A 25,202-nucleotide genomic window follows, 5' to 3' on the forward strand; every position below is an offset into this window, starting at 1 on the left:
GTATCATTTTCATTATTTGATACAAAAATTTCCTGTCCATTACCATTTCTAATGCTTCCGGGGGATATGTAAGAAAAGAATAACAATAATAGGATTAGCTGATAAATATTATTCATCAAACATTCAAGGTGAGAGTTATGATTTTCAGGCTTTAGGAGGTAGGAGATGGTCTGCAATTAAAATGATGGACATGCTGGAGAATGTAATGGGAATTGCTGTTTGCATATATGGCATCCATGTTTGTCTGTTGTGCTGAAAAAATAGAAGAGCTTCTAAAATTTTCCAGAAATTGATTTGTAACTCAAGCTCCTAATGGATGTTATATTGAGGCATTGATTCTATGATCTTTAGTATAGTATTTAGTGCCTCCTCTGTTCTCATAGTATGGTTATATACATGGTTTTTAGTTTCTCTTGTATATAGATATTTTCTGGATAGTGCTTCAATTCTTTTGAAATTGAAGCTTGTAAGAATCTTGGGGAAGAGGGATTTGCCTCTTAGGCTATCTATTTATGGATTTGGAATCTTTTCTGTGTGATGCTTATCTACCCTTAGAAATGTTTTGCATTGGACTATGCATTATTTTGCTATGTTTCTATTACATTTAATACTTCTTGCTTTCTCAAACCATCTATGTAACTTTCCTTGTTAGGTTTGCTTCAGGTTCTCCTCAATTTCGCCTTGATGTCTAAAATCAGATATGTGATCGAATTATATTTGTCATCCGATTCTTGTGAAATAGAATAATTCTCATGCTCACCTGTAAAATGTTTGTAGTTCATAACAAATATGTTGGTTTGGCTGATACCCAATTAGTCATAAACAACCATAGCTTCTTATTTTCCAAAATTCTCGTCCGAATTTGTTTAGTTGGTCTTCAAACTGTTCATAGAGAGCTCAAGGTATCAGATAGGAGAGATAAAGATGAAACACCTTGTCAGTTTATGCTTGATAGTCCCTTTAGTCTAATTTTCCTGTGATGGCAGGCTGCTAACCAAAGAATTAAAATTGATTGGGATTTGTCATTGTCTGGCACTGACCTGAACTTGGATTCTATCAATGTATGCATATTTAGTGAGGGAAGTTAGGTTGCAGACAATCAATGGATCAAGTCCAATTAAAACATTAAATAATGTGCGAGATTCTTGCCTGTTTTTGTGCCTTTACACCTGTGCCAATTGTTTGGCAAGTCGATTAGACAATGACACCGCTAAAATTGTGGGAAACTAGACAAGGAGAATATACTTTAGTCACAAACAAATAATCAATAATTTTGTCTTCTAATGGTTTTAATTAAGATATGTTAAAAAAATTATATCTTTTACATCAAATTCCCACCGTTAGAAGTAAAAGATGAAGACAATCGGGGCCCTTTTTTTAAAGTCTAACTGCTTAAACATGAACAGTGATCTGACCATTCAATGGATTCATGAAATAACACATTAAGTGAATAAATCAGAGTTTATAAATATAGTATTACTCTAGGATAACCGCCAAGAATCTACAATATTCTTTAATTAACTATATGATGAATGCAATTGATAATCTGACTTGGGTAGATTCTCAGCGATGGGTCCCCACGTTGGTGAAGAAACCCAAAAGTAATAAAGAAGCTCAATGGCTAGTCAAACTATCTATTATAAGGATAAAGAGAGGCCAAGGCATATGAAAGATGCTTCTACTCAAACACGTAAAAGTTTTACAAATCCCAAGCATGTTCTCTTATAGGGGAATAAGAGAGAAATTGAAGTATCAAGAAAGAAAGCAAAAGATAGATTTAGTATATTGAGCTTCATGTGGCCCTCCATTATTGTTCATCACTTTTAAGCAAACCAAAGCTCTCCTAGCCACAATTTCGACAAGAAAGGCTGTGACCCACCAGCTAAGAGTACTCTTTTGGACTTGGAATAATTGTCCATTATTTTGAGACCTCACCTCATCATCAACTATCTGTAAACAAGGAAGAAATAAATAAATAAAATCAAGTTCAAGAAGAAGACAAATGTTGGAACATCGTTGAATGAATAAAGAGGAACAAGCTAGAACATAAAATTTTTTACCAGTTCGAAGTCTGGAATTGGAAGAGAGATCGAGCCAAGAGTCTGGGCTCTTTGGTGGCCACTCACCGCCAAAGAAGTGGTGTAATGGCTTCTGTATTTCATCTTCTTTTTCATGATTCATTGTTCTTGTTGATTTGAAATCAGTACCCAAAACAAAACAAAGCTGCTCCTGTTGTTGTTTTGAGTTTTCTTGAGAAAATGACTGAAACTGAGACTGATCAGAGTACGGTTTGAATGAACCTTCCATTGTCAAAGGGTGACATGAATCATGTAAGGTTCTAACAGTCCCTGAAGCTTCTGGGAAAAAAGCTCTCTCATCAACAGTCTCTCTTATTTCATGAAAAAACCTATTTTGCAAGTATAATCAAAGTATTCTTAATGACAAACCAACGAAAGCAAAGTAAACAACAAAATAGTAACTTAAACGTTCCTTTGTAGACAAACTTGTTACCTGTAATCTTTGTCAGCTTGAGAACAGGTTCCAGATTCAAAGAAAAAATGATGAGTAGTAGTAATGTTATCATGAGGCGACGAGGCAGAAGAGCCAGCAACAGTTCTTGAAGAGGAAGTTTGAGGATTATAAAGAAAAGGATTGAGAAGAGTGGTGGAAGTCTTTTGAGTTGGATCATGATGAGAATAGAGTTCAGAAGATATAGGTGGAAAAGAAGTTGGTGAAGAGTTGATGGAGATGTTGCTTCTATTGAGTGATGAAATTGATGGAGAAGGATTTATCGTCGGTGTTGGTGTTGGTGTTGGCGGTGCTGATGAAGTAGCTTCCACAGGCTTTCTTGAACGGTTTCTGCCTCTATGCATGTGCCTCTCACAGTACTTTGAGTCTGGGTAAGCTTCTTTTGAACACCTCCATTTTTTCCCATCTGTTCTTCTGCACCTTCCAGGTTCTGGGTCTGCCTTTCTGCCAAAACCCACCTGAAAATAACCCCACCCGACTGCACAAAAGCCCCAAAAACTTATGCTAAAACATTCAACAAAATATGACACTCAAAAAATTACAATGTAAAGCATGTGTTAAGCCTTACTCTGTTGAGGAGGAAAGAGTCTTGCGGCCATTGAAGAATCTAGGCTTCTTTTAACCGAGTAGATGAGTTCAGGGGGAATAGGGACTCCTGAGACCATGTATTTGAATATGAGAGCTTGGAGTTCAAGTTCTTGCCTTTGAGTTGGAGTAAAAGGAGACCTAATATCTCTTGCACTAGTTGCACCAGTGGCGAACATGTTTGAAACTGAAAAAAGGTGAAGAAAAAGAAGGGCTTTAGCTTAAAGACCAAGAACTAGCTGACTATGATGAAAGATGTAACAAATTAAGAGAGTCTTGTTGTCGTTGCTGTTGGGTTGATAGTTTTTAGGGGTTTTTTGCAGAGTCCATTGGTTGCAGAATCTTCTTCTGTGCATGGATAAAACTAACGGCTATGATGAATGATATTACTGCCACCTCCTCACCTTTCTTCTCTTTCTTTTTATCTCTCTCTCTCTCTCGAGTACTGAGTGAGTCTGCTGCTCTTATTAAGTTATTGTGGCCGCGCCTCTGTTGCCTTCTGCTCTGATGCCTCTGCCTTTGTTGCTGTCCTTGTCTCTGACATCTTTACAGAAATCCATAAACAAATGTACAGAGAGATTCAGGTAAAATTAATTCAAATATAGGCTATCTCCTCCACATCTTAGTCCTGGAAATGAGTGCCATTTCATTTATCTGAGGCTGCATTGATAACGTTATGGATTGCCTTGTGTGGTGTTTGTGTCATTTAATATTATCTTATTATAAACCATGCATACATAGAGACGTATACAAGCGCACCTCAGCTCAGAATGCTTAGCTAAGAGCCTCAGCCTGCTTTTTCAACCCTTTTCTTCAAAGATGTACTTGCTTTTAAAACATAATTAAAGCATTCAACCTCTGATTTTAAGCTTGTTTGTTTGCACTAATTGGTGTTATTTGACAGCATGAGAAGAAACCATTCTAGTGAAAAACAGCTTTGATCCATCTGACGTCTTCTCTGTTGTAGAAATGTATGGGAGCTTCAATCAGAGCCTTAATCAGACTAATAAAATAACAATGGCCAAAAGCGAACAAGAAGATAATTACTGGCTTCCCTGCCAATATTAGAATCCTTTCCTATGAATTGTTTAGTGTTGTTGAAAAAGGTAGGGGAGTAGTAATAATAGAGTAAGTAGTACGGAAAGATAGTTTGAATAATAATAGAAAAGATTTCAAACATAAAAAACAAAGTTTAAAATTATTTTAATAATATTTTAAAATTAAATTTTTAATATACTTAATATAATAATTGAAAGATTTGTTATTAAATATGAGATTTTAGATGTGTAATATAATCGAGTTTGCCTTCAATGGATGGTTTTCCCTTTTTTTTCTTTTTTTTCTTTTTATAAGAGAAAAAGCAGATCCAAGTTAAAAAGTATTGGAAAAAGAGAGGTTTGGGGTTGTTTGCTTGCAATTGAAAGCGGTTACTTTTACTTTGCTGAAAGTTGGCAGGCAAGGTGTCAGCAGAGAAGTGCACTGTGAGGCCAGGACTACTCACTCTGTGTTTCTCTGCCCCAAAACACATGCCTCTCTTTTTCCCTTATTATGCTTCAACCAACTCACCACCCCCTCTCCTCCATGAACTAATAATATTAATGTTTATTATTTTTTTTTTTTTTCAAACCACACAAAGTCTTTCCTTTGGAAGAATATATCTCTCTTTAGATTTTAGTCTTATTTTCATCTTTCCTTGTGAAGCAGTGTTGGCAGTGTGTTTTTGGCAGCACTTTCACGGACTCATGTCCAAACTGCACTTGAGATATTTTTCTTTGACTGAGAAAACCAGACTTTTTGAGTCAGTCAGTCTCCTGCTTGCTTGCCTACCCCTCTGGGTTGGTTCCCATCTGATTGCACTGTCTTCTGCTGACCAAAAACAATGAAAAAGAAGAAATTTCAGAAGGTTTTATGATATTCTAAAGAGATTTTTTTTTTTTTATAATTAAAAGAGTATTTCACAAGGTTTATATTCATCAAATTACTGGTCTTTGCAGCAACGGTAGGGATAAGTATTTCTGTAGTGGAATTTCTGAAAGGTGGACCAAACACCATAAAAGCTGGAAATAGAAAAATCAAAAAACAAAAACAAAAAGAAAATTGCAAAGAGATGGGCTTCATCTTGCAAGTTTATGCCATTTTTGGAATTTGTCTGTATGACCCACTTATCAGCCCACTCTGGTATTAATTTTAAGTCTATGATACAATTTATTAATTGAATGTTCAACGTTAAATTTGGTAAAGGATTGCCCCACCAAGAAAGAGGCTTTATTTATTTCATTTTGTTATCATGAATAATATGATTGCTACGGTCAAGCACAAAGCTATTACTTAATTAAAAGGCCAAAGGGTTTGTTCCCAAGAAGGTTGGATGTATCCCCAAATTTCACTCTTAACTTTTTTAAAATTTAAATACTCATTTTTGTTAGATTTAATTGTTAATTACAAGAAAAAAACGTTATTTCATCAGTAATATAAAAAATGAATAATATTATATATACTTATTTTTAGTGATACACAAATATATACACATATAAATGTGGCCAATGACTTGCATTGGGTTTTTTTCTCTTTAATTTTTGGAAAAGGAAATAATATTTATGCTCTCTTTTTTTTTTTTTTGAGGAATTAAGTTTCGAATGGGTGTTTTGTACTTTTTTTTATAACCGGTAACTTTACTTATATTTATTGGATGGATAAATTCGAAGCATAATGATCAGACTCATAATTATTGTATTAGATAAATTAAGATTTTATAAGTATAACAAAGACTCATATTTAAGTTTTCATTTTAGAAGTTCTAATGTTTCATAAGTTTTGTTAACCCTTAGAATCAAATGCTCTATCAATTTTGTACTTTAGGGATTCAATGGATGAAAATGTCATTTCATAAACATTGGGTAGAAAATAGTAATTTACTGTAATTAAAATAGTTTTTTCACTATTAATTAATTAATATTGATTATTTTTTTCACACGTTTGAGTCATTTAGGAGAACTCTATATTTTCTAACCACGAGTCAGGAAATAAGACAAAAGTAGCTAACTGCTTATCCCAATTTCCTTTTTCCAATGTTCCCTCGTTAATTTCATCAAGCAATAATAGCCTTGTGAAATCGAGAAAAAATAAGTCGTCATTGACAAAGATAAAATGCATTATTCTACAAAATACGACAAGCAACTCTAAATATGTAGTGTGACAGCTGAGGCATATGCTATGAATGAAAAATCCTAGCAGCAAGGGAACTCTTAGAAGCCACACACTATTTCCATGACACTGTTTTTAGTACAGCAAGGCTTGAAAGATAACTCTCAGCTGTCAGTCTGTCTCCTCATGAACCTCCTTTCTCTCTTCCAATGTACAGCAACTGTACAACACTTTTACTGTAGTTGTAACGAACAAGTTGGATAATAAATAGGAAGGTTTTAAATATAAAAAAATAAAGATTTAAATTTATTTAAATGATATTTTAAAATTAAATTTTTGATTTATTTAACTTTATGAAATTTTCTTTGTACCTAGAAGTAAATGAATTCTGTCAAATTATCTATGAAGTCTCTAGAGCGGAAGTTGCGGAGTGAGGCAATATATATCACTATATAGTTACCGTGCAAAAAGAGCCAGCCATTCTTTGTCATGCCTGTCATTGTTTTGTTTGATGTTAAAGCCACTTTATTTCATTTCCATTTTCCTCCGATCATCAGTTTTTAATTACAAGAAAAAAAATATATTCCTGCTTTTATCTGTCTAATTCGGGTCACCAAGGGCCATTGCTATTTTATATATGCTTCACAGCCATCTCAAACAGTGAGTCTCAGTGGACCTTTCTCAACATTAATGGATATTATTTTGGCCAAACAAATGAGGAGTATCAATTGGGCTAAGCGACTTGGGTGAATTTTTTCTTTCGTGGGTATAGGTACAAGTTGCACTCGCTCCATACCTCACGTATACGCATCCAAAGTTCTATATAAACCTGCCTTAACCCATAAGTAGATTGCCACATTCAACATTAAACCACAAATAATGCTTCGGATTCTCTTCTTCTTTTCTCTCCTTTTCATTTTCTCCAACAATGCAGCTGCCATGGACTTCTGTGTGGCAAACCTGAAGCGGCCAGCAGGTCCGGCAGGCTATCCTTGCATAACACCCACCAAAGTCAGAGCAAATGACTTTGTGTTCCACGGCCTTGGCGTTGCAGGAAACACCACAAACATCATCAAAGCTGCTGTGACTCCCTCATTCGTTGCTCAGTTTCCAGGCCTTAATGGGCTCGGTTTATCCATTGCTCGGCTGGACCTGGCGCCAGGTGGAGTTATCCCAATGCACACTCACCCGGCTGCATCTGAAATTCTTTATGTGTTGAGTGGGAAAATCACAGCGGGATTCATTTCATCAGCTAATTCTGTCTATGTGGAGACACTTTTTAAGGGAGATGTCATGGTTTTCCCACAAGGGTTGCTGCATTTTCAAACGAATGCCGGTGGGAAACCAGCCAGTGCTGTTGTTAGCTTTAACAGCCCAGACCCAGGACTTCAAATTCTTGACTTTGCATTGTTTGCTAACAACTTGACTTCTTCTTTCGTAGAGAAGACAACTTTCCTTGACGATGCTACAGTGAAGAAGCTTAAGGGTATACTTGGTGGTACTGGCTAAGCTAGCCAAGAAATTATCAATCGTTAGTTTCTTTGTATCACGTTATTTCTCGCCTTCATGTACTTCTTTGAGCTATGTACCATATACACAACCTGACCAGTTAATCCTGGCATGAACAAAATTGGAAAAAACTCTATATATATAATCCTATAAATAAATAATTAACAATCGTTCTCTTCTGATTTTTTTACTTCGGATAATGAATCTTAATTTCATTAACAAATATATGCACATAGATTCATGTATATTGAGATGACTATGAAAACAATACTGCTTGCTTTTCGAAAATCTTGAAATGGTGATTTCCTAGGATACATTCAAATTCATACAACAATTAAAATATTGATAAGACTACCTTGATGAATCACGATTGAACATCTTTTAATATTATGGTCTTTCATCTTTGATTATTCTTTAGTTTTTGAATTTTAACAAGTCATGATTGAACATCTTTTACTGTTGATGTCTAACTGACACATATTCAACACTTATTGTACGTCCTCTATGACTATGAGCTCGCCTCACCTAGCCAATCGTCGGCTGGTAGCTCAAGGACTCAGAGCCTTGACTTGTTATTTGCCTTCATTGTCATCTTCCTCCATAGTTTGCCTTTCCTAACAAATTTGCAAACTCTTATATCCTGCAAATTTTTGCTCAAGAGCACGACAGTTCGCGGAATCTTCACATTCTTCATATCGGGGACTCTCATGGTGTGCGATGGCCTACACTTCTTGAGCCCCTGACCAGAAGACCAGGAGGTCCTTCTCCTCTAGTTCGCCTAACCATTGTTGCTTCAAGTGTTGAAAATGACCAAAACACTTGGACGTCAATTTCAGTTGGTCCAACAAGGTGACAATTCCTAGCGAAAACAGCATGGATTGCAGCTGCAGCAATTGTGGGGATTTTTTGCAACAGGTTTTGCACGGTGAGTGGAGTACTTATGGAGGTTTTTGGACTCAACAAGCGCAGCATTCAAAGGGGGCGAAAGCAACTAAGGGAGGGTAATGGAAGGAAAAAGCAGCGAAGGCGGTGACAAACGGGAGAGAAATGAACGAAGGGAGGGAAAATTGGTGCGAGAGGATGAGAAAAGTGGGGTTTGTTGGAGAGGTGATTGGAAAAGATGTGATTGCTGGAGGCAAAGCATGATATACAGTAACTGGGAAATGAGACAGGATCAATGGGTGGAAAGCTCAGCCTGTTTCTTTCTGCACACTGTGGAAGCTGGAGAAGAAGGTGGAGATTAAAGTAAGATTGATTAGATCAGACATATAACTAGCTCTTCCACATTTTCTATTATCAGCAAGCATTTATGTGAAAACTTCGAACACGATACAGCCATGCATTAGAATGCTGATTCCGCTCTCTATGCTTGGCAGCTATACATTAAATTAGTTTAGTTCGCTTGTTTCTCAGGACAGTACTGGATTGTGCTATTTCAGAGGAGATTTGATTTTTTTTTTCTTTTTTGTACCCTACCAAATCGGTCCATGAATAATCTGTTTGATAGTCTGCTACTAATTCTTCTACTCCTGGAATATGGTAAAGCAATCTCTGGCATTCCGCTAGGGAAGAAGTTAGAGAAACCAAACGCCACAAATTCCAGCCTAAAAAAACCATATTTTCACCGTACAAGGATCAAACATGAATTTGACCAATTAATACCTATTTCATAAAATATATTATTAAAATTGATTACTAAAATACAAAATGGAAACAAATTATCAAGAATAAAACCAAGATCCAATCATTTGGCAAACAAAATAGATAAACAAACACATTGCAATACTAGATATCCAATTCGAATTTCTTCATTTTATACTTACAAGCATCATCCAATTTCAAAATATAACTATATAGTAGTTGGGGAAAGGAAAGAAACAGACCAGGATGGGAATTGCTTCTAGACTTTAAACTGTGAGGTAGAGCTTTAAGCCTTCTCAAGTCGAGTCAGTAAGAGCTTGAAGCAAAAGAAAGAAGCCCCTAAATCCTAATACTTGTATTGGGCTTTCATTAGTAGTTTAATGACAGAAAAGCTTTACAGGGAGTATATGAGAAGCATTTACAAGAATATGTACTAAAAAGGTATCCACAATATTAACCCCATAATTCTAATCTGCCTATGTATTTGACTTGGAGAGTTCAGATCGACTAATGAAAAGAAGGCAACATAGAATTACCAAACTCTATTGCTCAAGAGAAAAATATCCGCATTGAACTCTGGATTGGCATGCGACAAATGGGACACTTGGGTGATATTTCACGTTCAACTGATATGGCACATCGATGACAACAAACAACATGCCCGCATGGACCAAATACAGCCATCCTCCTCCTCACCAGGCAGATCACACAAAGTTGCCCATCTGGAATATCTCCAATTGCTTCATCATCTCCACCATCCTGAGAATTGGAATTGTCTCTATGAGCTTGGGTTGTTCGCTGCAACCGTCTTAGTTCCCTACATTCTTTCCACCTATTCCAGTTCCTAGACACAAATGTTGCTTATTGGTTAAAAATAAATTAGCAATAATCAATATAATTCCGCTACACAAGATTGAACTCATTGAAATCTAATGATGAGATATGAATGGCACAATATTGTCCTTTATATTAAGCTGCTGTACCTGGAAATAGCATACCCAAGGATACCAACAGACAGCAACCCAAGAACTATACTACTCCAGAAGAGCACTTGTGACTTGCAGGCAAGATTGGCTACCATCTGATACTTAGTCATCTCAGTACTGCAGAAAACCAAAATACTTGTTTCAACTAAAGATAAAACCTCCCAAAACAGAACCTCCTAACTGACACCATAAATATGACATATTTGTCAAAATGCCAGCACAAAAGACGGTTTATAGCCTAATTGCTGAATTTCATTTTATAATAACTTAGCAGATTAATATGTTAGCATATAGAGTTCAATATATTTTAATCTGTTATAAGACGGAACACTCCTTCTCGAATCTATTCCCTATAGCTACACCAGACAAAACAATACATGGAATGAGAGGACCGAACAGTAACCTTTCTGGAAACTCATCAAACACTTCAAATGCCTTTAAGATGAATAATAGAAAGATATGATTCAACTAAATCAACACAAGCAATGTGGCAGAGAGATTGCATCCTAAACATGCATGAATTTTTTTGCATTTCCAATTCCAACAAAAAGACCTAACACAAATTTGTTCTTTAATAAAACCCTTACAGAAAATAGGGAAGATCTTTGCACGAGCAGATCTCAGGGATTCCATTTTTTAAACTGCAGATGCCAACGGCACTGATATTCTCTCCCAGTGGAAGAATCTTCTCTTCATCAAGCACCCCGACCTTCAATAAGCAAACAAAGTGGATCATACAGTAGTAACAAAAATGAGCTGATCAGAAGACAGATAAAATGCTGCAGTAGAGCCAGATATTTCAGTTTTGGGATATTTCCAATTCCTTAAGATTGTCTTAGGCACAATTTGACTTCAGAAAATCTAAACTTACAGGGCACTCATGACCAAAAATTGCCTGGAGGAGTGCATAAGGAGAAACATTAAGGGGTTGCAAATCATGATAGACTCTAATAAGAGGTAAGTGATGCTTGGAGCCATCCATGTTCACATTAACAAAATCAGATTGTGGCCACCAACCCCCTTCAACGAGAATAAAAGGAACCTGAATAATACAATATATTAGATAAATCATAGCTATAACAACCACAAATAAACTCAATGAATAGCATTAGATACAAATAATAATTCATAATGACTTTAAGGATTCAAACGGGTAACAAGGCAAAGTTATAAGGTGGGTTTGATTGTAGGTACAAGAAGATTACTCTGGTAATCTATCTTTTATTACTTATATGACTTTATTTGGTTTGTAAAACAATCTTCTATTACCAGTGGTAATGTGATAGATAATATAAGAAATAATTTTATTACCACATTTATTTTAGATACTAAAATACTACCAAATACTAAAATACTACCAAAGCAATCTTGATTATATTACAATTATATCTTTATTTATTAATTTTTAAGGATTAAAAAAAACCTATTTTCAATTAACCTAACAAATCACATCAAGAATATTTTAGAATAATTAAACTCAATGACATTTATGTAAAATAACATCTTATTGTTTTAAATAACATTTTATTGTTCTTTTATTACCAACAACCAAACATAATAATTATTTATACCTATCAATTTTTACCAAATTTTATTAAAGATAGTAATAATTTATATCTAGTAATCTTCTAGATAATTTGTCTTTGTAGTAATCTTTATTTTTTATAATAAAAGATTTTCTAAACCAAACGCACCCTAAAAGTAAAAACTCTTAAAAGTTGTTGAATCACATTTGCAGCTCAACTAAATTTCAACAAATCTTTATAACACCAACCGGGCCAACTTGTACAATACACATGAAAAATGAAGCAACAAAAATTCTTACAACATATTCCAAAATCAAAATAACATGCTCCCAACTTAAGGCTAAAGTACCACTACTTATGTTACAACAATACTCAAATACATGTGACAAGGCAGTGTTAGCTAAAAAACAAACATAGATATGAGAGACTAAAATGTATTGAATGGGCAAGAAATACTACACAGAACTAGAATGGTTATCTATTGGAACTACAGGAGAAAAATGCTCTATGTATGCCACTATTCAGAGATTAGTATTATTTGCTTCAACAACATTCTTAATAAAGTAACTAAGCAGCAGACATATAAATTTGAATTTGCAAAGAATTATTTTACCATCCTCAAAGATGATTCTTTTTTTCTCCAAGATCTTCCAAAGATGGTATGTATATCAGGAGTCAATCCGAAAAAGCCCCTCCATTCATTGTATAGCCACTTTGCAATGCCAACCAGAAAATCAGTTGAATTGTTTAAAAATTAACTCATTAAAATTTAAAATACAGGGAAAAAAGAAATATGTACTTGTTCAACTTCTTTAACAATAAACAAAGATTGCTTCATTAGGGCATAAAAATAAATCTATCTATATAAACAAGTAAAAGGGTGAGTTCTCTGCAATTAAGCAATATTTGTCCCACAAGTATGACAAGATTAAAATCAATACAACATGACATCCATATTATTCCTACAGAAGAAAGTTGTCCCATACTACGATAAGCAAAATATTAACTACATCAACTTCATTAACCATGAATAAAATGAAAAAAGATAACTCATACAAAAAATAAAGATACAAAGCTCATCCACAAATTATATAGCTAATTCACAAAACCTTTGTTATGATTTGGGAAACACATAAATTATATAATTGTATACAAAAATTCAAACAAACCCAGACACATATACATTCACCCAGAAACGCATTCAAAAAACACACGCACATACACACACATATACACCCAGAAACTTAAACAATTTCGAGCTTGCTAGTTCAAAATTTTTGTTCTTTTAAATTGAACGCTACATCTCATGTTTCAATACTGCTCAAAATATGTATAAAAAACGCTTAAATTTAAATTTATGAAGGGTGCATACTGTTTGAGTTCTTTGAATGATAACGGCTTTGTGTCCACTGTAATTAGAGACCAAAACGCCGGAACCATTCGTCCAGTTCTTCCAATTCTTTCCCTCAACAGCTGATTTCGCTTCAACATGGCCGCGCACAACCACAAGGCGACTACTATTCTTCTCGTGATCGAACGTCTGCGATTTCTTGCCATCGTCTTCCAAAAGCGCGCGAAGATCGCAGACTCTGACCTGTGGAGCAGTCTCGAGTTTGCGTAGGGCGTGGGAGGTGCTGTGGAATTTAAGGAGCGTGCGGATGGCTGAGCAAGCTAGGGTTACGCCTAAAACGGCGCCGTCATAGGAGAGTAAGAACTGGCAGAGGATCGCGGCGAAGTCGTTCCCGTGCGATGACATTTTCAATAATGATTTGTTTGCTTGTTCTTCTTGCTCATATCTGGTCCTTTGCAGCGTGAGCGGCACGTGATGCGACGGAGCGCTGTCACTGACTGTGTTGGAGCCACATGATCTGCACGTGAGGATAGAATCGAGAGAGTCGTGGCGGTGGTGGACCTGGTGGCGTGCGAGATTTATTGTGGAAAAGAAGAAGACAGGGAATGTTTGGTATGCATTTATGATAAGAAGGGGTATCTTGGAATATTCCAATTGCTCTGTTTGACAGACTTGTCGTTTTCAAGCTCTTGGATCAAAAACCACCCGTGGGATTATTGCTTGTTCTGTTTTCTATCTATTTCTTATCCGACCGGTATGTCGTCTGTATTATGTTTGTAAAGCATAAAACAATTCTTGTAGCCATGTATGAACATAGCAAAGTAAGATGCCCTAATTACTTCCAATTTTTCTTCATCTCTTTTTACCTTTTTGGCCGGCTTTCTGTCTCTTTCTTCATCACATCACAATCTTTCCAACTAGATTCCTTCACACTCTCACTCTTCTTCCTCCTATAAATTCAATTAATTTGGTTAATTTTCTTCAGTAAGATCAAAAGGGTATTTTGTTTGACAAATTTTAAGTCCTCCCATGCCTTCTAACTATTCCTACTGTAACTCAAATGGCCAAAACTCAAGAGGAGTGGCCATGGTGTTGGCCTTAATATCAGCAGTAGTGTTGCTAAACAAGGTATGTCTGGGAGTGAGGATAGACTAAACAAATCAAAGTATGACCAGGGTATGACTTTTCTTTTCACTCAATTAGGCGGGAGCTCCTGTTATGGTGAGGTCTAGTCTTTCAACCATGACTCAACCTGACCTTTTATGGCTAGTTAGGTCAATCATAAATAGTCTTTCATGTGCAGAATCCTGTTCAGACACTCCGGCATTCTTCGTCCTGTGGTTCTTGGTGGCTTATAATTCCTATTAGAACGACTTCCTTTCAGCTTCTGATACATTTATTCCATCTCCTGATCTTTCTTGGGTGCTAAGAATCGGGAGCTCATCATGGGAGCTTCCTGTGGTCTTGGTCTTGCCCATGCTTGTGCTTTCATGGCAGGATTCTGTCCAAGATTTCTTCTGGAAATAAGAGAGATTTAGAGGTTGAATTAAACTACTTATAATCAATTGTTATATTTGATGATCATTTTGATTGTGAAATTTCATGCTTTATAAAACTTAGCTCCTTAGATGCAAAATCAAATCTTCAATTACTTTTTGTTGTTCATATCAGTACAAATTTCTTATTCATTTAAAGAAAAATAAAATTATATATATTTAAATATTATTTTAGGTATAATTAATATATTATTATATAATTTAATATTATATTATTATCTTATAAAACAATATCCTCTTACTAAATTATATTTAAAAAAGTAATATTATATCTTAATTTTTAAAATCAAATATTAAAGAATCATAGATATTTAGCACCTATGATATAATTTGCCGGGCGTTAGACAATAATATCATTTTACTTGAAGTATTGAGTTTGGTTACAATCTGACCGAATTGGGTATTGTTGTGATCGAGTACACTTAATTGGACTTTAAAAAAGCTCGAACTTTAATTTGAAAATGATAAATTTAGGCTCTATGGGTTCGAGCTCGCTTGTTCAGGCTTTATCTCATATTGGGTTTAATTTGGGCTTTTGAGCAAAGCCCATTAAGTCATTCATCTTCCATCTTCAACCATAAAAAGCAAGCAGAAATTTCACTTATAGAAATTCATTTTCTCTCCAAAAAACTCAGCGGGGCGCGTTCCACTGTTCGTTGGCAGGCAGAGGTGAGTCGAGTGGAGACTAAATTTTTTATTTTTTATTATGAACAGTGCCCTTTTGTCAATAGAGATCGGGCTGACACTGAAATTTTGCGACTTCAATTATTACTTTTTCTTTGTTACTATGGTTTTGAAGGGAAGGTGTAAGAATTTATCCTTTGTATTCAATTTTGGTTAGCTTTTGATGTAACTGAGACCTCGCAGGTTCAACGTGAGTTGAAAATTTCGCTCTTTTTTTTTTTTTTAATCAATTTTTAAGTTGCATAGCCCCTGTTGTATGAATATTTAAAATTCAAATTGGCGTATAAGGCAGTGATTGAAGATAATTCATTAAAAAAAAAAAAAACTTGGTTATTGGTTTCAGCACGTTTGACATTTGTCGAATTTGAATAAATCGAAATAGTATACTTAATTTCCATGAAATTAGAAATAAATTTGAGTTTTACTTGGCGCATGAAATTGAATGTTTCTTTTTGTAACTGTAGATTCTAGTTTTCATTCATAGTTGAAACTAATATCATTGATGTGAGCCTTTTTATTCGGCTTCATATGAAGTATATATCATTTGTTATGAAAGTCTTCATGTTTTAGAAAGTGATGTTATGTTTGAATAGGGTGAGTGCTTTTTGTTTTGTTGATAGCATTTGTTAAGGTGGTTGATGTTTGTTTATTTATGGGTGATAAGATTTGGTGAGGGAAATGGCCGAGGGAGATGACAACATGCCTAGGGATGCAAAGATCGTAAAGTCACTGCTGAAATCCATGGGTGTCGAAGACTATGAAACTGGAGTATTACATCAGTTCTTGGAGCTGTGGTACCGGTATGTTGTTGACGTATTAACAGATGCACAGGTTTACTCAGAGCATGCTAGCAAGTCTACTATTGATTGTGAAGATATCAAGCTTGCTATTCAGTCAAAGGTCAATTTTAGCTTCTCTCAACCCCCACCAAGAGAGGTTAGTTAGTTGCCTAGTTTTCCTTAAAATGCTGAACCTCATTCTAATTCATCTTGAACATGCTATCAGTCCCAGATATAACTTGTAATGGTATTTTTGATATGGGTTTAGCACAAACATCTGTTCCTTCTACATTGTATTTGTTCTAGTTTACACTCAATGCTATTTTTAATGAGATTGAATTGATTTGATCGTTGGCTACTATTCGTATTTGACAAACCATTGTTAAAGTAGTTTTCCTGCTGTAGAATGTTGTTTGATTGTTCTAGCAAAACAACGAGTTCGGATGCACAATTTCCTTTTGTTCATTTGTTAACATTACAGATACCTCCAAATTTGAGTTTGACTGTTTTCTGTCTCCAATACGACTATAGTTTATTGAGGATGTGTCACATTTTTAATATCACCATCTGTCAGGTCCTACTAGAGTTGTCTAGAAGCAGGAACAGAATACCATTGCCGAAGGTAATAGCATCACCCGGCATCGCACTCCCACCTGAGCAGGACGCATTACTTGGTCCTAACTACCAACTGTTGATCCCAAAGAGATCTGCTCTGGCAATGGAAGAAACAGAGGATGAAGAAACTGCTGATCCCAGCACATCCCAGCAACAACGAACGGATTTGCCACAACAAACGCCTCAAAGGGTTGCATTTCCTCTTCTTAAACGCCCAAAGCGCGAGATGTTCTAGTCTTCAAGACATATAACTGACACCCAGTAATGTAAAGAAATTGTGCTTAAGGTGCATCAGCCGTAAATAAGAGGAAAGCAAGTCTGATGATTTCTGTACTAATATGCTGATTAATCGAATTGTTGTAATGATTTGCTTACTCATATTCAGTCCTTGTAAACTCTTATAGTATGTTCAGTGCTTAATTCTATTATTATAAAGGATTTAACCTGTGAGTTGTAGAAACACCGCATCCAAATCATGCACAGTAAACTTTGAAATTTGATTAGTTTGCACTGATTTTCAGTTACAGAAAGCATAGCGGCTTGACCTGAAGGATCGCTGGGGACAAACAAATGGCGACAAACACTGAAACAAACATATTAAAAGAGTTTGAATTGGAACAAACACTGAGATACTAACTCAAAGAGGGGTCAGCTTCCTTCGCAAACATATTAAAAGAGTTTGAATTGAACTGTAGAGAAATAAATATAATTTCATTCATGAAGGAAATTTGTCAAATCAATAGTTTAGCCCTTTGTTGAACCAGTGAGATATCGTCTCCCCACGGCATAAACATATACAGTTGTTCTGTACAGATATTTGTCATGTATTTACAAGAATAACCAATAGTGACTAAGTGGTATAGTGTGAAACCATGAATGAGGGTATGGTCAACTTCTCCGTCCAACTATACTGGTGGCAGCAGGCCCTGAGCTTGACACAGTCAGGCCACGCTCATACATTCGCTGGATTTCTTCCCTGTACTCTGTTAAAGACTTGTCAGGTATGGCTGGAGAGAGTTCTACCACGTCCCCCATCCTCAATTTGCATGTGGGATCACCCACTGGCTCATGGTTCAGCCTTGGCCTCAATTCTTCCTTTATAGGGAAACCATATGGAGACCATCTTGAGGTTCCACGTCCAGCTCTTTCAAGTAAATCCATGATCGTGGAGTTTGCAGGGAGCTCCTGGACTGACATCTGCAACATTCAAACACCAAACCTGTTCATTCCATGCCACTAAATAATGGATCGAGATGACAAAAGATATGCAATAAATGGTTAATCAAACCTTATCATTTTCAATCATGATGACAAAGACAGGTCCATCTTGGCTACATTGAGGCTTATATGAATATGGGCAATCATCAGCGTGCGTGGGGAACTTGCAGGGTGGCTTTATGGAATCAGCATAGCCAATGCAAGACCGATCTTTGCTCATTGCTTCACACTGCCAGGTGAGAACCCATCGTGCCCATTCAACCATCTGAAGGACAAAAGAAGCATACTTGCAGTCGCCTTCCTTGTATATCCAATGAGCTGCAAATCCAAACTCAGCTTGTGAATGCATCAGCTTCGTCCGAATCTGAACTTCAAGTGGAGCCATGCCTTCACCCATAACTACTGTGTGAAGAGACTGATACCTGTATTGTAAGCTGAGAGTCAGACAAACCTGAATAATACTTATAATCATAAAAATACCAATACTAATGAGGTAAAACATACCCATTGAACTTAGGGTGTATTATGTAGTCCTTTAACTTTCCAGGTACTTCATCCCACAACTGGTGCACAACATTCAACGCCTTGTAACAGTCTTCCTCATTTTCAACAATCAAACGCAGCCCATGAATATCATGGATTTCGTCCATTGTCAGCCTTTTTCTGCACAAGGTTGTTAACATCTATCAAACTAATAATTGGAGTTCTACTTTAGTGATTCATGATATTATAAAGTTTCGTATAATCATTTCCTCAATATGTAATCAGCAGTCAAATGTATGCTAAGGGGAGAGAAAGAAAGCATACTTCAACATTTTGCAGTGAATGCTATACAAGCTTTTATGCCGTCCATATAAATCATGGTAAGAGATGCCTTCATAATTGAGAGCCTGCTGTAATTTATATATTGCAGAAGTGATCATTGCCTTATCAAAAGATTCTACAACTTTAGATGACAATTCTCTGTGCTGATCTGGGTTAAGATGTTTAAAGCATAGATTTTCTAGTTGTTCCTTCCAGCTCAAGATCCCCAAACGATTAGCCAAGGGAACAAATATCTCCAATGTCTCCTTCGCAAATCTATGTTGTTTGCACAAAGGCAAAGCATCAAGTGTAGTCATGTTGTGCAACCGGTCTGCTAGTTTAATAAGAACAGCCCTAGCATCAGCCATGGCAAGAAACATGGTGTGGAGTCGAACTGCTTCAACAGTTCTACTTGCAGTGTTGTTCTCGCGTGCAAGCTTACTCAACTGACTTAGCTTAGATACCTAATAAAAGTCATAAAAGTTTTAATCAGATTCATTGACTGATCAAACATCTTACTGAAAGAAAAAGAACGCTTGCATTCATACGCCACAAATATGACAAGGCCGCATTAATGTTTATCTTTAAATATTCATTGAATCAATTTTTTCAATGCCTAATTATTGTATCAGCAACATCTTGTACCCGTATCTTTAAATGCAGCTTCTTATGTTCAATACCAACAACTCAAATATATCAATTAATATAAAAATGATCCACGTATAAATTTTATGCACAAAGAACAAAATTCTCATAAACATTCTCAATAACAACTCTCTCGCTTACCCCTTGAACCAAATCAGCAACTCCGGCTCCAAATGTCCTAGAAACATAGTCATAACTCAAAAATGAATCATCAAGTGTATCATGTAAAAGCCCTGCAGCCACCACCATAGAATTAGCACCAATCTTTGCCAACAGCACTCCAGTTTCCACACAATGCAGCAAATACGGATCCCCAGTAGCCCGCATCTGCAACAAACAATAAACAACACAACCCACATCAGAAATACTGAAAACAACAAAATTCATTCAGAATCAAAACCAATTCCAATCCTTTCTTTATTTACCTGTCCTCTATGCGCCTTCTCCGCCTCATAAAACGCCTTGACAACGAAATCATCATTAAAAATCTTGTGTCTAGATTGTGCATCAACAAGAAAATTCCTAGCGTAAGACTCTACATTAACCTCCAAAATCGTATCCTCCATATTAAAAGTTAATTCATCAACCAAAACCGAAGATGAACCGACATTTAAACTCCCACTATCGTCAATCTCAAAGCTTGGAGAATTATAATTAGCAAAATCCACACAAGACCCCAAAGCATTCCTCACAAATCCATTAAACAATCCACTAGTCCCCTTCAATGAAAAGCTTATGGGGCTACTTCTTGACCCGCTACACGAAACCGGGACCTGAAAAACCGAAATCGGGCTCTGTTCTCTCTTTAAAGACCCGTAAGAATAACCAAATGAGCTACTTAGCTCCTTCAACTCTTCTCCTCGGTTGTAGGAAGCTGCCACATCTGTACTTGAAGAAGAGAACAAGCAGGAGAGTCCACCGATTGATTGTTTATGAGACGGCGCCGTCGAGCAGGGAGTCGAAGATGAAGATCTGGAATTGAGGTCGAAGTCATACGTTGTATGGGCGCTGATCTGGTGCGCAGACGAACACACACTGCTCGGTGGACTCGCGTAGAAAGCTATTGCCGGAACAGCCATGCCCGTCATTGATTAAATCTTGAGTTTTGCTTATACAAAATCAGATATTGAGAAACACCCAGTAAAATTGAGGGATCGAATTGAATTTTAGAATCCAAAAGAGAGAAATTACGAAGATTTATTCTGGGTAATTTTTATCACGAAATTTTTAATCACGAATTTCGAAAATCAACCCAGATCGTGAAACTAGAATATGTTTATCAAAATCAAATTCTGAAAACAACCCACTGAAATTAACACAACCAATCTAGTTCAGAACCCAAAAACTTGAGAGATTGAATTGAAACAAAAGTGATGTTTGTTTGAGGCAGAATTTTTAAATTTACATATTCAGATTTGCGAACAAAGGAGCTAAAATTGAAATGAAAATAACTAATTTGAAGCTATAAGATTATGAACGAGAAAAAAAAAAAAAAAACAGATTTCTGAGATTTTTCTTGCGGATTGCCTCTCTCTTCTCTTCTGGTTCTTATTTGGTTATTGAGCAGAGAACACGAATGCACATTTACCTTTTTAACCTTGCTTTTTTCCAGAATTAACGGTTTTGTACTAACTCCGTATTTTCTATGGTTAGATATGAATGAGTTATATAGATTTAATTATGCAAGTCTTATTAATTAATTAATTATTAATGTCGATGATACGATGAATTTATTTATTTATTTTTGTTTTATTTATTTATTACTAGATGATTGGCGAGTGTGGCAACTTTGTCCTGTCATTGAAAATCTTGGTTAAATTATAATTATTTTATATTATCCTCTTGATTAATTATTAATCGTAATTTAATCAACTGTTTGGAATGACTATGCATGGAAACTCAATAATATAAATTGATTTTAGAATAATTTCTATACCCCACCCAAAGTTTGGGGAGATCGCATTACCATCCTTCAATTCTTAAACTACAATTACCACCCAAAATTTTGATGTAAATAACGAAAAATAATCTTGATAGGTAATATCGAAATTTTAAAGATAATATGAAAATTTTATAAAATTAAAATGGTTAAGAATAATGTGATACTTTATCATTATTGGAGTTGAGTTTAGAACATTGTTTTAAAACTTATATCGGATTAATCAATCTAATAAAGAATTAGTATCAAATTTAATCTAGATTAAAAATGAATCTTGTTTCTTGATGTTGAAATTGATCTAGATCATGGACAAAACTTGTTTCTCAATGTCAAATTTGATATAAATCATGGATAAAACTTGTCTCTCGATGTCAAATTTGATATAGATTGAGGATAAAACTTATTTTTTGATGTCAAATTCAATATAAATTATTGATAAAACTTGTCTATTGATACCAAATTCGATCTAAATTATAGATAAAATTTATTTTAGTTATTAACCCAGAAAAACACAAAGTTTAAATAGATAAATAATATTTAATTATGATTCAATCGTCAAATCAAACTGATATGAGTATTATGTTAACTTATATGTTTAAAACTTGTTTCAGTATTTTAATTTTGTCATATTAACATTATTAATTGAACAGATGGACATACTAATTGAGTCAACACTTGGTCCAAGTTTAAAACATGGGTCTATGTAGTTAAAAAAAAAATCAAAGGATGGAACTGTGATTTCCTTAAACCTTGGTGAGAAGAGTAGTCTAATCTTTGATATTATACATTTGCATTTTGCGTATCGATGTGAGCTCTTACATTTAGTGCATGCCAAGCTGGGTAGGGTCCAAAAACGAAATATTTACTTTTTCTTGGTGCTTGAGTTAAGTGAGAGATTTCACTTTACATTTTATCGAAAAATAAAATGAAAATAGCATGCTTTTATATGGTGGTGGAGTCGTCACACCCAGTGGGATCAACAAGATCTCTCCTTCGAAACTGGGCCAAAAGACTTATTCTCACCTAAGATATAGTGAATTCTCAAATAAGGAGATTGGTTTCTTCTAGATCGTCATTATCATCCAAATAAAATAGACTTCATCTAGACAATAAAAATCTAGACGAAAAGTTTCAATTCTGTCTAAATTTCATCAAATCTAGACGTCATCGGTCTAATATTAAACACTGGAGAGAGAGACGACATCGGAAGGGAGAGAGATCAGCCATATTTGATTGAAAATTCACCGACGAAATTGGAAACCCTAGGTAAGGAGTAAAATGTCACTTTTCAAAACCTAATTCTGGGTTAAATTGTTAGTTTTTCAAATTAAGAGGATAAAATTATATAAATGTTAAATATTATTGTTAAATGATGATTTTGCCCTTAATCTTATCTTAATTTTGGAGGGTAGGTGTTAATTTTCCAAACTATGGGTAGGTGTTTGGGTTTTTGAAAGTTGGTGGGTGGGAATGGGAGTTCACTATACCTTGGGTGGGACTATGTCTTTTGCCTTGAAACTGTTGTCATTAAGGTGTTATTTTGTCCTCCTTTTAAGTTTTACTTTTGTTTAAATTTTGATAGACTCTCAAACGAAGTAAACTTTTTTGTTGCTATCGTATGAGTTTCTTACAAATTTCAAGTTTTTTTTTTTTATTGTCCTTTTGTTTTTAGGTCTTTTTTTAAGGCTCATTCCCCTTTTTTTTTTCTGTTAATATAGGTTTTTACTTACCCAAAAAAAAAAGTCGTCACACCTACAACCATTGGTTGGTTCACTCAATTTAAATCCAATGGCTTGTATTGGTTTGAGATTTATAAAATAAAATTAGATTTTTCCATAAATTAGATCTCCTATATACTTTTATTTTATATTTGGTATATTTTTATGAATGGTAATAATAGTAAAATGAATTAAGTTAATTATAAAATAAGATGTTTTTATATTTAGTGAATAGTAATTTTAAGCATTAATTTTATAGTAATTCTTTTTTTAATGAGTAAAATCGACCCTATATGAAAATAGAAATTCAACCCATAAAGAAAGTCTCAACTCTCAAGTAATATATGTTATGACACCATCAGGCATATAAAATTTTTAAAAACTATTATTTTATGGTTAAATATCTTATTTTGAATAAACAATCCCACTTACATAATTATTACCAGAAATTAAAAAAGTCAAAATAGTTATATATTATGTAATTTGACGGTAAGTCTTTAATTGGAGATAATTAAAATAGTAAAATGAATTATGGAAGGTTTAAAACTAAGATTTATTTATGTTTATTCACTTGCAGTTAGGATTAAATATGAATTGAACTGAGTCTAAAAATGGTGAAACTTGTTTTCGACTCATTTTCAAAAGGGGGCTCAGCTTTGGTTCTCATATACTGGAGAATAACTTATTCGTGTTCAGTTCACTTCATAGATCAGGAGTTTTTGTTTGACTCACATAAGGGTTGGGTTCGTGTAAAAGATTCAAACTTGACTGAAGCTCACCGAAATTGTTCGTTTGAATTTGGTTTCCTTGTGGCTTGTGTGACATTACTTAAAAATTTTTTTATTATATTTTAGCTTAGGTTTAGGCTCATGATCAGTTTTCAAATATTTTTTAGCTTGGATTCGGGTTTGTGATAAGTTTTTAAATATATTTTAATTTGAATTTGAGTTCCAATTCGTATATATTAGGTTTGAATTTAGATTCGTTCAAGCAAAATTATATCCAGTTCGAACAAACTCACTATAAATCTAACCCTACTTGTAACTTTTAAATAAAAACTCTACCACGTTGCTTTGCTAAGGAGATGTCACATATCATCACATATGAGTATTTTTTTTTTTTTAATTCAATAATCTTTACCGTAATTTTTTTTGTTTATTCAATATTATGTAATTGAAAGTAAATTTTCTCATTATGTGAAATATTAATATTTATTTCTGCCCCGGTAATGTGGGGTAATTAATTAAAATAAGTAAAATTTTAAGCGTTTATACGTTTTTAGGCTACCCTAAAAAAATTTTACCAAAATAAGCAAATCGTATTTTTTTTACCCTTTTTACCCTTATATTGAAAAACCAAGTAAAAATATTTTTTCTAAGAATGTGCGTCGGTTTATGGCGGTTACGATGGTGGGTAGGGATTTTACACTGAAACCCTAAATATGTCGAATTATGTATATGGATGTTTTTGAATGTTTCGAACGCTTAAAATGATATAGTTTCAATGTTAATGCATGTCTGGAAGTGTAGCCGTTGAGAGACAAAAGCGCGCAAATTTACAGTGTCACGCAAACTGCGCAAATTTACAGTGCTGCGTAAACTGCGCAAATCGCGCAAACACTGTTTACACCCGTAAACCTGTTCACATCACGCAAAAGTAGATATCATAGTCTGTGAACAGTATTTTTTGCGCGATTTTGCAAGCAGTTTGCGCAATGTGAGTAGTATTTGCGTGGTTTGCGCAGCACTGTTCACAGTTTGCGTGACACTGTTCACTTTTTGCACTTTTGTCTCTCAACGGCTATACTTCTAGGCATCCATTAACATCAAAACTACATCATTTTAAGCGTTCGAAACATTCAAAAACATTCATATACATTCGACATATTTAGGGTTTCACTGTAAAATCCCTAGCTATCATCGTAACCGTCATAAACCGACGCATATTCTCAGAAAAAATATTTTTACTTGGTT

The 25,202-nt window shown here is 34.9% G+C and overlaps 5 protein-coding genes, 1 long non-coding RNA gene and 1 pseudogene across 8 annotated transcripts; 4 read left to right on the forward strand and 3 right to left on the reverse strand.

Annotated features, from left to right (window-relative positions):
• Nucleotides 1-1,664: 1,664 nt before the first annotated feature.
• LOC123211080 (growth-regulating factor 5-like) lies at nucleotides 1,665-3,723 on the reverse strand. Of its 2 annotated transcripts, XM_044629606.1 has the most exons (5): nucleotides 3,519-3,723; nucleotides 3,098-3,301; nucleotides 2,512-3,007; nucleotides 2,061-2,407; nucleotides 1,665-1,950 (listed from the first exon to the last, which is right to left on the reverse strand). In XM_044629606.1, exons 2-5 carry the CDS (start codon nucleotides 3,291-3,293, stop codon nucleotides 1,943-1,945), a joined length of 1,047 nt encoding a protein of 348 aa, XP_044485541.1. In that variant the 5' UTR covers nucleotides 3,294-3,301; nucleotides 3,519-3,723; the 3' UTR covers nucleotides 1,665-1,942. The 2 variants fall into 2 exon arrangements, with proteins under 2 accessions (XP_044485541.1, XP_044485540.1); XM_044629605.1 differs by having other exon boundaries at nucleotides 3,098-3,722.
• Nucleotides 3,724-7,086: 3,363 nt separating this feature from the next.
• LOC123211950 (germin-like protein subfamily 3 member 1) lies at nucleotides 7,087-7,946 on the forward strand. Its single transcript, XM_044630940.1, has one exon. It carries the CDS (start codon nucleotides 7,138-7,140, stop codon nucleotides 7,765-7,767), a length of 630 nt encoding a protein of 209 aa, XP_044486875.1. The 5' UTR covers nucleotides 7,087-7,137; the 3' UTR covers nucleotides 7,768-7,946.
• Nucleotides 7,947-8,277: 331 nt separating this feature from the next.
• LOC123211028 lies at nucleotides 8,278-9,293 on the forward strand (annotated as a pseudogene).
• Nucleotides 9,294-9,532: 239 nt separating this feature from the next.
• Nucleotides 9,533-13,844, reverse strand: LOC123211949 (E3 ubiquitin-protein ligase SPL2-like). The gene is made up of 6 exons (XM_044630939.1): nucleotides 13,293-13,844; nucleotides 12,534-12,632; nucleotides 11,266-11,436; nucleotides 10,982-11,103; nucleotides 10,392-10,511; nucleotides 9,533-10,252 (listed from the first exon to the last, which is right to left on the reverse strand). Exons 1-6 carry the CDS (start codon nucleotides 13,674-13,676, stop codon nucleotides 9,958-9,960), a joined length of 1,191 nt encoding a protein of 396 aa, XP_044486874.1. The 5' UTR covers nucleotides 13,677-13,844; the 3' UTR covers nucleotides 9,533-9,957.
• Nucleotides 13,845-14,142: 298 nt separating this feature from the next.
• On the forward strand, nucleotides 14,143-14,922 carry LOC123211952. Its single transcript, XR_006501487.1, has 2 exons — nucleotides 14,143-14,492; nucleotides 14,575-14,922. It is a non-coding gene; the product is annotated as an uncharacterized LOC123211952 (long non-coding RNA).
• Nucleotides 14,923-15,410: 488 nt separating this feature from the next.
• Nucleotides 15,411-17,365, forward strand: LOC123211354 (transcription initiation factor TFIID subunit 9-like). 2 transcript variants are annotated; one of them, XM_044630032.1, is made up of 3 exons: nucleotides 15,411-15,496; nucleotides 16,175-16,447; nucleotides 16,865-17,365. In XM_044630032.1, exons 2-3 carry the CDS (start codon nucleotides 16,190-16,192, stop codon nucleotides 17,138-17,140), a joined length of 534 nt encoding a protein of 177 aa, XP_044485967.1. In that variant the 5' UTR covers nucleotides 15,411-15,496; nucleotides 16,175-16,189; the 3' UTR covers nucleotides 17,141-17,365. The 2 variants fall into 2 exon arrangements, with proteins under 2 accessions (XP_044485967.1, XP_044485968.1); XM_044630033.1 differs by lacking the exon at nucleotides 15,411-15,496 and adding an exon at nucleotides 15,683-15,701.
• Nucleotides 17,366-17,589: 224 nt separating this feature from the next.
• Nucleotides 17,590-21,111, reverse strand: LOC123211353 (probable GTP diphosphokinase RSH2, chloroplastic). Its single transcript, XM_044630031.1, has 6 exons — nucleotides 19,998-21,111; nucleotides 19,714-19,899; nucleotides 18,931-19,391; nucleotides 18,628-18,786; nucleotides 18,194-18,545; nucleotides 17,590-18,102 (listed from the first exon to the last, which is right to left on the reverse strand). Exons 1-6 carry the CDS (start codon nucleotides 20,658-20,660, stop codon nucleotides 17,794-17,796), a joined length of 2,130 nt encoding a protein of 709 aa, XP_044485966.1. The 5' UTR covers nucleotides 20,661-21,111; the 3' UTR covers nucleotides 17,590-17,793.
• Between the last annotated feature and the right edge of the window lie 4,091 nt (nucleotides 21,112-25,202).

This window comes from Mangifera indica, chromosome 3 (assembly GCF_011075055.1).
Source record: "Mangifera indica cultivar Alphonso chromosome 3, CATAS_Mindica_2.1, whole genome shotgun sequence".
Taxonomy (NCBI): Eukaryota; Viridiplantae; Streptophyta; class Magnoliopsida; order Sapindales; family Anacardiaceae; genus Mangifera; species Mangifera indica.

What these genes read in the sequence shown, in the direction of transcription:
- LOC123211950 (XM_044630940.1), top strand. Translation starts at nt 7,138, where the DNA reads ATGCTTCGGATTCTCTTCTTCTTTTCTCTCCTTTTCATTTTCTCCAAC.
- LOC123211080 (XM_044629606.1), bottom strand. Translation starts at nt 3,293, where the DNA reads ATGTTCGCCACTGGTGCAACTAGTGCAAGAGATATTAGGTCTCCTTTT. An exon ending in ACTCTTTCCTCCTCAACAGA is followed by an intron (nt 3,008 to 3,097) that starts GTAAGGCTTAAC and finishes GCTTTTGTGCAG; the next exon opens with TCGGGTGGGGTTATTTTCAG. An exon ending in CAAGCTGACAAAGATTACAG is followed by an intron (nt 2,408 to 2,511) that starts GTAACAAGTTTG and finishes CTTGCAAAATAG; the next exon opens with GTTTTTTCATGAAATAAGAG.
- LOC123211354 (XM_044630032.1), top strand. Translation starts at nt 16,190, where the DNA reads ATGGCCGAGGGAGATGACAACATGCCTAGGGATGCAAAGATCGTAAAG. An exon ending in CTCAACCCCCACCAAGAGAG is followed by an intron (nt 16,448 to 16,864) that starts GTTAGTTAGTTG and finishes ACCATCTGTCAG; the next exon opens with GTCCTACTAGAGTTGTCTAG.
- LOC123211353 (XM_044630031.1), bottom strand. Translation starts at nt 20,660, where the DNA reads ATGACGGGCATGGCTGTTCCGGCAATAGCTTTCTACGCGAGTCCACCG. An exon ending in AGAAGGCGCATAGAGGACAG is followed by an intron (nt 19,900 to 19,997) that starts GTAAATAAAGAA and finishes TGTTTGTTGCAG; the next exon opens with ATGCGGGCTACTGGGGATCC. An exon ending in ATACACCCTAAGTTCAATGG is followed by an intron (nt 18,546 to 18,627) that starts GTATGTTTTACC and finishes CTTACAATACAG; the next exon opens with GTATCAGTCTCTTCACACAG.
- LOC123211949 (XM_044630939.1), bottom strand. Translation starts at nt 13,676, where the DNA reads ATGTCATCGCACGGGAACGACTTCGCCGCGATCCTCTGCCAGTTCTTA. An exon ending in TCATTCAAAGAACTCAAACA is followed by an intron (nt 12,633 to 13,292) that starts GTATGCACCCTT and finishes GGCATTGCAAAG; the next exon opens with TGGCTATACAATGAATGGAG. An exon ending in AAAGATCTTCCCTATTTTCT is followed by an intron (nt 10,512 to 10,981) that starts GTAAGGGTTTTA and finishes GGTTTTCTGCAG; the next exon opens with TACTGAGATGACTAAGTATC.